Raw genomic sequence first — 12,708 nt, 5'->3', positions numbered from 1 at the left:
TTATAGTTACGTACACAACCACGTACATACTCAGTTTCGAACCTCGATCATTTTAGTAACTTCTCTCATTTTCTGCTGCGAGATTCTATACGTATACTTTACTGGATCCGTTTACGAATAATGTTATAGAAAACGTGTCATGTTCGTTACTGCCTAGCTAAGAAATAAATAAATTACGGTCGATTTGATTTCCCGAAGCGAGACGACGACGCCCGGCTTGCACCGTGTGCCGAATTCTTTCTGCGAGAACGGGAGGAAATCACTTTGGTGTTTCGCATTCTTTATCCAAATTGACGTTCTGGATACTTAATTCACAATGTGTTGGAAAACACTCGAAATTGTCCCGATTCGTTTCAATCCCTGGGTATGTAAAACTGATGATGTTCAGGGAAATAATTGAATACCTCCAAGTTAAAAAAACACAACCTCTCCCAAGTAATTAATACTCTCAGGTTTTAATATATTATTCAGGGTTAGTTTGAATTCACTAGAATTCCTTTGAATTCTTTTGAATTACTTGGAATGCTCTTAAACTTTTACAAATGCTTTGAAAAAAATTAAATGAATTCAAAGAATCCAGAAGGATTGAATGAATTCGTTTAATTTACAAGAACTCAAACAATTCTTGGAATTAAAATAAATTGAATAAATTCCAGGAATTTGCAGAATTTACAATAATTGTATAAATTCAAGGATTTCGTGGAATTTAGAAGAATTCAACGGATTCTTCAGAAGTATTCAATGAATTCAGAAGAATTGTTTGAATTCAAGGAATTCATAAGAATTGAGTGGATTGAAGAAATTCAATAGAATTGAATGAATTCGTGGAATTCAGAAGAACTGAATAAAATTGAAGGAATTCATGACATTTACCAGAATTGCATGATTTCAAGAAATTAAGAAGAATTGAATCATTTCAAAAGAATTTAAGGGTTTTACGGAATTTGGAAAAACTGAACAAATTCAACGAATTATTTAGCAGAATTCAATGAATTCAAGAAATTCAGAAGAATTCTTTGAATTTATTCAGTTCATAATGACTAAATGAATTCAAGGAATTCAGAAGAATTGCATGAATTCGTGGAATTTAGTAGAATTAAAATAAATTCGTGAGATTTAGAGTGATTTGAGGAATTAATTGAATTTACAAGAATTTTATGAATTTAAGGAATTTAATAGAATTAAATGAATTCATGAAAATCGTACAATTTATCGAAACTAAATGAATTCAAAGAATTTTTCAGAAAAATTGAACGAACTTCAGAAATTCGTGAAATTTAAAAAAATTGAACGGATTTAAGTAATTCGCGAAATTTAGAAGAATTTAATGGACGAATGGAATTCGGAAGAATTGATAGAATTCTTGGAATTCAGAAGAATTGAACCAATTCAAGGAATTCGTGTAATTTTAAAGAATAAAATAAATTCAAGGAATTTGTGGAATTCAATTAATTCAAAAGTATTCCACGAATTCAGTTAATTTAGAAGAATTTAATTAATTTAAAGAATTTTCAGAATTGAAAAGAATTGAATGAATCCATGGAATTCGGAAGAATTGAATAAATTCATAAAATTTAGAAAAATTGAGTGAATTCGTGGAATTTAGAGTAATTTAAGGAATTCATTGAATTTACAAGAATTTCATGCGAATTTCAACGAATTCTTCAGAAGAATTGAACGAATTCATTCAATTCTTTTAAAATCCTTGAATTCGTTCAATTTTTTTCAATTCCAAGAATTCTTTGAATTAATGAAATTCTTCTAAATTAACTAAATTCATGGAATACTTTTGAATTCATTGAGTTCATTGAATTCTTTTGAATTCGGTGACCTCTTCTGAATTCATTTAATACATTTAAATTAATTGAATTCCTCTGAATTCCACGAATTCCTTGCATTTATTTTATTCTTTTAAATTACACGAATTCCTTTAACTGGTTCAATTCTTCTTAACTCCACGAATTCTTTCAATTCTTCCGAATTTCAATAGTTCATTCAATTCTTCCACATTTTACGAATTATTTGAATTCGTTCAATTTTTCAGAAGAATTCGTTGAATTCATCTAGTTTTTATAAATTGCGCGATTTTCATGAATTCAAAAGAATTCAATTGACTCTGGGAAATTCTGAAGAATTCAATGAGTTCAAAAGGATTAAAAGAATTGAGAAGCATTCCATGAATTTTTTTAATTGAGAAAATATAAATAACTTCAAGGAATACGTGTAATTTAGAAAAATTCAATAAATTCAAAAGAATTCAACGAGTTCAAAAGGATTCAATGGATTCAGAAGCATTCAATGAATTCAAAAGGATTACAAGAATTGAGAAGAATTCAATTAATTTTTTTAAATTGAGAAAAATGAAATGAATTCAAGGAATTCGTGAAATTCAGAAGAATTGTATGAATTCAATAGTACTCCATGAATTCAATTAATTCAGAAGAATTCAATGAATTTAGAAGAATTCAATAATTTAAAAAGAATTCAATGAATTTAGAACAGTTCAATGAATTCTTGAAATTAAAAAGAATTGAATAAATTCTAGGAATTCGTGAAATTTAGAAGAATTTATAAAGGTTAGAGAATTCAAGAAAATTAAACGAATTCACACAACTCAAGATTTTTCAGTTATTTCAGTTATTCAAGGAATAGAAGTCATTCAAAGATGATTTCAAGGAAGTTAAAAGAATTCAATAAACATTAAAAAGAATTCAAGTGAATTCAAAATAATTCCAACTAATATACAAAGCCAGAGAATATTAATTACTAACTATCTCTTCTGTTTCATTTCGTCTAGAATTAATGACGAAAGTTAAACCGCGCCAGATTTTACCCCGCTGCTGTAGAAATAAAAAATATTAATCTCTACTTCAGACTGAATTCGGAGTTATAAATTAATTTCCATTAAATTCAGCCCCTGTAAATTCTTGTCCGGAATTCTCAAATTAATTCGAATTCACTCGATTCGCATTCTAGCGAATGCCTAAATTATTGAATCTGTACGTATATGTGAAGAATTCCGTGAATTAAAAAAGTGTAAAAGGGAGGAGCTTCGACTTATCGAATTGAGGCTCGAATGTCAATTTGGATTGGTGCGATTGGAACGGGAGTTTTGGGGAACGTTCGGCTTTCATGTATTTGTAGAACAATAGAGTAAAAGTATCTACACAGTGTTAGGATCATTAATCGTAATATCGAATGCAAAAACTATGAGTAAACTCGTTTGATTAGAACCGGTAGAGAATGGGTGACTAGACCCTGTTTACCAGAGAATCCGGCAGATGGTCGGTCTAGAATCTAGATTATAATCGTAAATTCTACCCTACTACTGTACTTTTCAACATTTTGGTTCCTGACCAACACACATATTTGGCATGGAAAAACCTACCAACTTGCGCGCGCTGTTCCCACAACTGTCTGTCGGGCCAGCTACCAGTTTTCTGATTCGCCAGTCAATTTCGCGGACGTTGCGGCTCGTTCAGATGGAAATTCAGCCAGCAGATTCGCCACTCTTCAGAGAACGGCAGCCATACTGACGACTACACCGTTGCATAGTGAAAAAAGTAAAATATAATAAAGCGTATTTTTATCAATCTTTCTTTCCGGTTCGAGTATTCTTGATGAACGGTGCAAAAGTGCAGATAAAAGAGTGAAATCAAGTAGAAAAAGAAGGGGAGGAACAACAACTAGCGGAAAAACTAACACGCAAAACGATTTCTGGCTCCCTCTGTACAAACAAAAGCGGGAAAAAATATTTAGTATTGACATTTAACGTACGATATCTGCAATATTCTAGATATTTATTTATACGTTATGCGGAGAATTAATGCTATACAACTATATTACAATTTGAGAATAATAAAAGATATGTCACGAGCAAAAGTTATTGTGTAAGACGAAGTCTTGAATCTATCGCGAAACCTGGCTTTGTCAAAACGATTTCAACGGTGGGATGATTTTTGTTTTTTGGTCAATGATGATGGCTGCCAATTGGCGAAACGAGCTGACAATTTCTATTTGAACGGCACACGTCTTTCTTCGGGACTTATAAATGTAAAATTAATCGAGAATCTTTATTATTCGAGGCTCATTTTTGAAATCCTACTAGACTTCTAGATAATTTCGCAACTTTCGCTGTGATTCTACCCGCTAGTCCAAACTTACTATCTTTATAATTTGGCTTAATTTGACGCTTGCTCGTCACAATGTGTGCGAGATGAGAATTGCGACTGATGCGATGAAATGCAAAAAAATTGAAAATATTTCCAGGACAAATTCCCGGGAAGGTTTCAATTTTTCTTTTCTTTTTTTGTTTTCTTTTTTGTTTTTTTGTTGTTTTTTTTTCATGTCTTGGGTGCAATTTGAAAAGCTGACATCGACTGGTTAGAAGGTTCAGGCATCGTGTTGGTGGGTCTGATGATTGTGTTAATTTCTGGTCATGATCTGCTGGGTGTACTTTTTGACTGGAAGGCTTCGCTTGTGCTTCCTACATTTTAGTAAGGCGTGAACCTGTTGTAACCGCCTCGATAAACTGTCGCCTAAAACAGAACAACAACGAAATTAGAATTTAATAGTTGTCTTTAAAAAATACTCAATGTCTACTCAAATCCAGAAAATTTGAAGTATCTTCCAGGTTGATTTATTAAGCAGATTTGATAAGAATCAAATCAATCCTTTCTAAGGGTGGCCATTTTAATCGAAGAAAAAAATTCCCGGTAATTTTCCGGGTCACAAACATTTTTCACGGTCAATGCAATTTAAAAAATCGAACTCTATTCTAAACATTTTTCCATTTAAAGTAATAAACAACAAACAACAAATTAAAGAATTCAAAGCAAAGTTCTTGAATTTCAAGCTTTTAAAATTGAAGTTTAAGTTTTGAAGTTGAATTGAAGTTTTGAATTGAAGTTTAATTTAAGTTTATAAATTACAGAGTTCAAGGATTCAGATTTAGTTCCAAAAATATAAATCTACTTTAACATTATCAATATCTTAAATTAAAGAATCAAACAATTAACTTAAAAATGTTCAAAATGTTAAATTAGTTTTACTTTGAAAAGTTCAAGCATACTTGAAAAGCTTTAAAATTTTATTTCAAAATCTTGAGAAATCTAGAAATGGTTTTAAATTTTTTCAAATTTAAAATAATTTTAGAATTTTTTTCAGAAATTTTAAATATATTTTAAAATCAATTAAATTTTTTTTACAACTTTTAAAAAATCCTGCAAATTAAAAAAGATCCTTAAAATTTGAATTTATAAATAACAATAGAACAGTTATTATTTGTAGAAAAAAGTAGAGTAATTTTAAGAGATATTCATAAGTTTGAAAAAGATTTAAATTATATTTAGAACTTGAAATGATTTTGATTAATTTAAACGAAGTGTGTGTACCGACAAAATTTGGCTATTGGTGCCGAAATTTTGGTGCAAATACCCAACGCTAACTTACAAAAAAATGTAGATTTTTGCAGATTTCAGACAAAAAATGTAGAGCCTTTTAAGAATTTTGAAAGAATTCAAAAGAATAAAAACATTTTCTTAACATTTCTTAGGAAAATTAAAAATAATATTTTATTTTGAAAAATTATTGTAACAGAAAAATTAAAAAAATGTTAAGATATTAGAAAAATTATTAAAAAAGAACCTGGAAGATTTTAAGGATTTTTTTTAATTCGCAGGATTTTCCAAAAATTGTAGGAAAAATTTGATTACTTTAAAAATATATTTAGAAGTTCTGAAAAAATATACCAACACACTTCGTTTAAATTACTTGAAATCATTTCAATTTTTTAATTAACTTTAAATCTTTTAAAAACTTCTAGATATTTCTTAAAATTACTCAAATTTTTTCTACCAAAAATAAGTGTTCAATTGTTATTTATATGTCCAGATTTAAAAATTTCACTAACAAATTAAACTTTTTTTAAATAAAAAATTTAAAATTCTTTTCTTTTAAATATTTGGTTTCAATTTACTCCTCTTAAATGAACAATGAAATATTGTTAAATATTAAATACATATTCTTTTTCTGAATTAAAAAATATCAAATTAAATAGGTTAACAATTGAATAATTTAAATTTTAACAATATTTGTAATTTAATGAAAATCTTTAATTAAGACTATATGATTATGGAGTTATTTTTAAGTAGAAAATAGTTTATAAAGTTTCAAACACACGTTAACATTTTTAATGGATAAACAAATTAATAGAAATAATATATGTATTAATAAATTTATTTATTGAATTTAATATAAAAAAATATAAGGGAAGAACTAACATTTTGAATTAAAAATATTTTACAGATAAATCATAAAAAATTTTATTTAAAAATAAAATTATTGGAATAAATGATATATTATTATCAATTCTTCTTAAGATTTTCGAATTCAAACAGTTACAATCTGAAATTTCTCAAATTTTGAACGGATCTAGAATCGTTTGATCAAAATTCGGATTTTATATTCAAAGTGAAGCTCCATTAACAAAAAATATATTTATTTATATTTACAGTTGATAAAATAAAACTGTTTTTTATCCAAAATTTTCAACTTGAAATGCTTTTAATTTTTAATTGTTTAAATCTTTGAGGCTGTATTTTAATTATTTAAAAAACTGTTGCACTCGAACTTGGGCCGATTTTTCTTCTGAAAATTCCCAGAAAATTCCCGGTTTTTGCCTGTTTCCCGGTCCAGCGGCCACCCTGCTTTCTTCAACTGTCAATATAAATATGAGTAAGAATTTATGTACAACAAAAAACTAAAGCATTCAAAGTGGAACTCTTGAAATTTTAACTTTTATAATTGAAGTTTAAAAGTTTTTAAATTCAAAAATTTTCTATTGAATTGTTCAATAATTTACACGTGTAAACTGGAAGGTACTAACACTTTTCAACTCAATAATTTCAAGTTTAATGAATTTAAACTGCAAAATTAAGAACTTTTAACATTAATAAATTATAGAGTTCAAATATTTAGATTAAGTTCCAAAAATATTAATCCAGGTTAACATTTTCATTTCTCTAAATTAAAGAAACAATTAATTAGCTTTAAAAATGGTCAAAATTATAATTTAAATTATTTTAATTCTAAATAGTTTAAGCATCCTTGAAAAACTTTAAAAATTAATTGAATTTGTCCTGCAAATTTTATAAAATCCTGCGAATTAAAAAAAATGCCCTTAAAATTTGGATTTCTGACTAACAATTGAACACTTATTATTTTTAGAAGCAATAAGAGTAATTTTAAGAAATATTTAGAAGTTACAAAAAGATTAAAAATTAACTTAGAACTTGAAATGATTTCAAATAATTTTATTAGTAACGAAATTTCGGTGCGAAATACAACCTAATTTAAAACAAAATGTAGATTTTTTCAGTTTACATTTTTTTAATGACTGAATACTTTCGAATTTAAACAGTTTAATTATAACTTTGAAATCTGGAAATTCTTAAATTTTGAACGGATTCAGAATCGTTTTGTCAAATCAATTATTGCTCAATTTTCAAAGATATACTTTAAACATTGAAAAATTGAAATTTTTTTATTGGACATTTCTTAAATTAGAAGTTAAATTATTTTCATTTTATATAGTTTAAACATCCTTGAAAAGCTTCAAAATTTTATTTCAAAATCTTGAGGAACCTAGAAGTTCTTTTTAATTTCTAAAAATTATTTTTGAAATGTTTCCAAAACATCTAAATATCTTTTAACATGAATTGAATTTTTTCTACAATTTTTAGCAAATTCTGCAAATTAAAAAAAAATGTTGATGTATAAATAACAATTGAATACTTATTATTTGTAGAAGAAATTTGAGCAATTTTAAGAGATATTTAGAAGTTTTGAAAATATTCACAATTAATTTAAAATTTGAAATGATACCCTGATTTAAAAGAAAATGTAGTTTTTTTGCACATTTCAAACAGAAAATTTAGAAGCTTTTCAAGGATTGTGAAAGGCTTCAAAAGAATAAAAACATTTTCTTAAGATTCCTAGAAAAATTGAAAAAGATTTTGAATCTTGAAAAATTATTTTAAGAGAATATTTAAAAATGTTTTAAAAGGTTTACACAATTGTAAGAAAAGAATCTGGAAGATTTTGAGGAGACTTGTTTTTAATTTGCATGAAAATTTTGAATCTTTTCAAAACTTCTAAATATCTCCTAAAATTAATCAAACTTGTCCTACAAATAATAAGTGTTCAATTTTTATTTATATATAAAAACTCAACAATTTTACTTACAAATTAAACATTGTTCGTTAAAATCTGGTAATTCTTAAATATTTAACGGATTTAAAATCGTCTTGTCAAATCAATTATTCAAGATTCTTAAAATTAAAAATGTAAGGTTGAACATAAAAATCTAAAATGAAATATCTTTCAAGTAATAGATTTTCGAATTAAGCACTGTAAACTGAATAATAGCATAATTGAAAAAGATAACAATTCAACTAATTATTTAAAAGCTGTTGAAATGAAACTTGTACAAACTTTTATTTTAAAAAAAAGTAAAATTCCCCGTCAATATATAAATAATTTACTGTCAGTTTCCGGTTTTCCCGAAGTCAAAAAATTCCCGATCATTTCCTGCTTTCCCGGTCCATCGGCCACCCTGAATAAATTTAATTTTGTGAGTAATAATTAAAATTTTTTATATTTTTTCTACATATGCTTAAAATTCAGTACATATTATATTAATATTTGAATGACAGATATTTTCTAGATGACTATAAACCCTGTAATAACATGGGGAAATCAGGAGATTTTTCACGAAAATAAGAAAATATATTCTTCAAGTAAAATTAAAGTGGGTACTATATTAAATTGAATTAAAAACACTTCAAATTCTTAACATTTTAGAAACAAATATTGCATTTTCAATAAAATTATTAAATATTCAACTATATTAGTTAAATTTTCAACCGAAAAATAACGGACTTTCAACTGAAATTATGAATCTTCAACAAAATGGTTTCAAACTTCTCAACCAAGGTGATTGATTTTTTACCAAAGAGGACACATTTTCAACCAAATATATGAATTTGTAAGCAAATAGTTGAATTTTCAACTAAAACAGATACATTTTCAACCAATAAATTATTTTTATCAAAGTAGTTCAAATTTCTACTGATTAGTAAAATTAATTAATTTTCTCCCAAAAAAGAAGAATTTTCGACAAAATACACACTAACAAAAAAAAGAGTGGAATTTTCAACTAAAAAGGATACATTTTTGACTGGAAATATAATTGTTTAATTTTTAGTAAAAAAAAATATTTCTCAACTAAAGAGATGAATTTTCTACTAAAATGATGGAAGAATATCCAACTGGATTATTTAAATTTGCAGTGCAAGAAATTAATTTTTAACAACTAGAAGAAGAATTTAATTTTTAACGAAAATAAGAATAAAAAAAAAACAGTTAAATTTCCAATCAAAGTGATAAATTTTCGATTAAAATTATGAATCTTCAACTGGAATAGTAGAATTAAAAAAAGATGAATTTACAACCAATATAATTGATATTTTACCAAAAAGATGAATTTTCGAGAGAAAAATTGAGTAATCAAGTTTTCAGTTCAAAATTAATTTTCAAACAAAAATACACGAGTTTTCATGAAAACAGTTAACTTTTACAATAAAAAAAAACATTATTATTTAATTTGATATTACAATTTAATAAAATTAGACACGTTCTCGGAAAAAGTTATATTTTTATATAATATAATATGAATCTTTAAAAATACAAATCTTTAAAATTAAATGATATGCAAAATGACAAGTTTGTTAAATTGGAAGCATAAAAATTGAAGTCCTTCACAGCAAGAAGCTGTTTTATTTGAAAGCTTTGATTTTGTGTCGTTTTTTAACTTTGAGAACTTTCAAACTCGTCATTTCTGTTAATTAATTTTAAATGAAATTCAAGATTCAAATTTTAAAACAAACCCTTTCAAAACAAATATAATTTAAAATGTATTCCAGTTAACTTTTTGTTACTGAAACTGAAATAGAAGATACAAGTGACTCATTAAAAAAATAACTGATTTGCATTGTTGGCGAATTAAAAAAAGTCACTGCGAGAAATATCGAATATCCAATATTCATAAAATTTCATCAAAATAAAAATAATTCTGAACTCACCCCATAGCCAGCTACGGGTCCAATACCGTGTCCCAGATAAGGGTCGGCGTATTCTCGGCCATAACTGTAAAACAGAATATCTCGATTAAAAAATAGGTCATACATTAATTTTTATTTCCGGCGAAATCTGGTAAACAAGTGGTCTGTCTTTGGACAAAAAAGATTTAATGATCTGGTGTGATAGGAGAAGGGTATATAAAGTCTTACGGATGCTTAGTCATAGTTTTTTGACGGGATTTTCAGGAAGGGTCTCACATTCATCCTCGTCTCTTCTACTCGTATTAAGAATAGCACGACCTAGTGGGCGATTTCTGCTGCAAGGAACCGATCAAGCGTGTTAAATGGCAACTCAGAAGAAACATAAGTGGACGAAAAAAAAACTGAAATGTTAAGACTTTCCAGGGACACTTGTGTTAAGTTAATTAGTAGTAGCTTTCAAAGTTCTTTTTCCACGTTTAGCACAATTAAAATTTTTTTTATCCTTGCATTTAATAAACGCTCTCCTTGGGTGTTCAATTTTGTTCCAAATTAAGAAAGGGGTCATCCATAAACTACGCTAACAGTTTTTGCCTATTTTTGCCCCCCCCCCCCCCCAAACAGGAAACGTAACGTAGCCCAAAATTCTGAAAACACATAAGAAAGGGGTTATGTTTTCATGAAAATAAAGATAATAATGGACGAATAAATTCGTAGAAATAAAATTAATGTAAATACCATATTGAATTCAATAAAGCAATGAAGTTCCTAAGATATAAAGTCAAAATATATATTGAATTTTTAAAAAACAAAATTAATTTTCTAACCAAAAAAATATTTAAAAAAATAAAGAATAAATTTCCGAACAAACTTGTTCAACTTTCGGCCAAGTAGTTGACCTTTCAAATAGAAGACAAAAAAGACGAATTTCCATCAAAATACACTAATTTCCAAAAAATGGTTGAATTTTAAATCGAAAGGGGCGAATTATCTGCAAAACGATTGAATTTTCTAAATAAAAATACAATTTTTTAAAAAAGTTCATTCTTTTTTTTTTAATTTTCATAAATTTTCAAACAAATACATTAATTTTTAACCAAAGAGTTAAAATTTTAACCAAAAATATAGACATATTTAAGAAAAAAGTTTATTTCCAACCAAATAATTAAATTTTCTATAAAATTGTTGAATCTTCAATTATACCAGATTAATTTATACATAAAATATTTGGATGAACTTTCATCCAACAAGATTAATTTTCGGCCAAAAAGCGAATTTTCAACATATAAGAGATGAATTTTCAAATCAAATGACGAATCTTAAAAAAAAAAATTAATTTTCTCAAAAGATAATTTTTTAACGCGAAACAATTATGTTCTAAAAATGGAATAGTTATTTTTTCAATAAATGAGATGAATCTTACAAAATATGGATTTTTTCAAATTATTTTAACTTTCAAGCAAGTGGTTAAATTTTTAACTAAAAAAGATGAATTTTTAACCAAATAGCTAAATTTTCAACCCAAAGGATGAATTTTCCAGCAAGAAGATTATTGTTCTACCAAAAATACGATTTTTTAACAATGTACATTAACTTTCAATAAAATTTTTGAATTTTAAAACCTAAAAACGATAATTACCTGCAAACCGGTTGAATTTTGAACCCAAAAATATGATTTTTAGCCAAAAAATTAAATTTCTACCAAAAAGATAAACTTTCAGAAAAATGTTTTAATTTTTAGCTAAAAAGTTAATTTTTATTCGAATAGTTTTTTTTAGTGTTTATTCTTCAAACAAAACAGATTAATTTAGACTCAGTTACGGTTTTCATCCTAAAGGATGAATTTTCAACCATGAAAATTAATTTTCGACCAAAAAAGACGAATTCTTACAGAATATATGAATATCCAATTGAAGAGATCAATTTTCAGTATAAAATATAAATTTTCAACAAAATAGTTTAACAAAGAGATGCATTTTCAACTAAAAAGGTAAATCTACCAGAAAATAAATTATCAACTAAACTTTAGTCTAAAAGTCGATTTTTAAACCCAGAAGAAGTATTTTCTACAATTTTCTAACAAACTAGTTCATCTTTCAACAGATTAGTTGAATTTTTAACTAAAAAGATCAATTATTAACAAAATAGTTAAATTTCCACCAAAAAGATTAAATTTCTACCGAAGAGTTGAATTTTACTAAAATTTTATTTTCAACCGAACACTTTAGTTTTTTAACAAAGTGCTAAATCCTCAAATAAGCTATATTAATTTAAATTTAAATATATTTTTCATCCAAATGGATGAATTTTCAAACAAGATTAATTTTTAACTAAAAAAGACAAACTTTCAAATTGAACAGTTTAAAAAAGAAGATGAATTTTTCAACTACAAAAATAAATATAAAGAAAAATGAATTTTCAACAAGAGTTGAACTTAAAACATGATTTTTTAACGCAGAAGATCAATTTTATAAAAATGGAAGTTAATTTTTTCAATCAACAATATGAATCTATAACGCAAAAAATTATTTTTTAATCAAGTGCTTCAACTTTAAGCCAAGCAGTTATATTTTTGATAAAAATATGGCTT

At 26.3% G+C, this 12,708-nt stretch overlaps 1 protein-coding gene across 2 annotated transcripts in view; it reads right to left on the bottom strand.

Moving 5' to 3' along the window:
- Window positions 1-3,962: 3,962 nt before the first annotated feature.
- LOC117177757 (RNA binding protein fox-1 homolog 2) overlaps window positions 3,963-12,708 on the bottom strand; it is a 231,448-nt gene continuing 222,702 nt past the window's right edge. For both annotated transcript variants that reach the window (XM_033368665.1, XM_033368666.1), the window contains 2 exons: window positions 10,143-10,206; window positions 3,963-4,538 (listed from right to left, as the gene is read on the bottom strand). In XM_033368665.1, coding sequence (XP_033224556.1) covers window positions 4,494-4,538; window positions 10,143-10,206 — 109 coding nt within the window. In that variant the 3' untranslated portion in view covers window positions 3,963-4,493. The remainder of the gene's footprint in view (window positions 4,539-10,142; window positions 10,207-12,708) is intronic.

Source organism: Belonocnema kinseyi, chromosome 8 (assembly GCF_010883055.1).
Source record: "Belonocnema kinseyi isolate 2016_QV_RU_SX_M_011 chromosome 8, B_treatae_v1, whole genome shotgun sequence".
NCBI classification, from domain to species: Eukaryota; Metazoa; Arthropoda; class Insecta; order Hymenoptera; family Cynipidae; genus Belonocnema; species Belonocnema kinseyi.
Note: the sequence above shows the minus strand (reverse complement) of the source record. Positions and strands in the feature narration are given on the sequence as shown.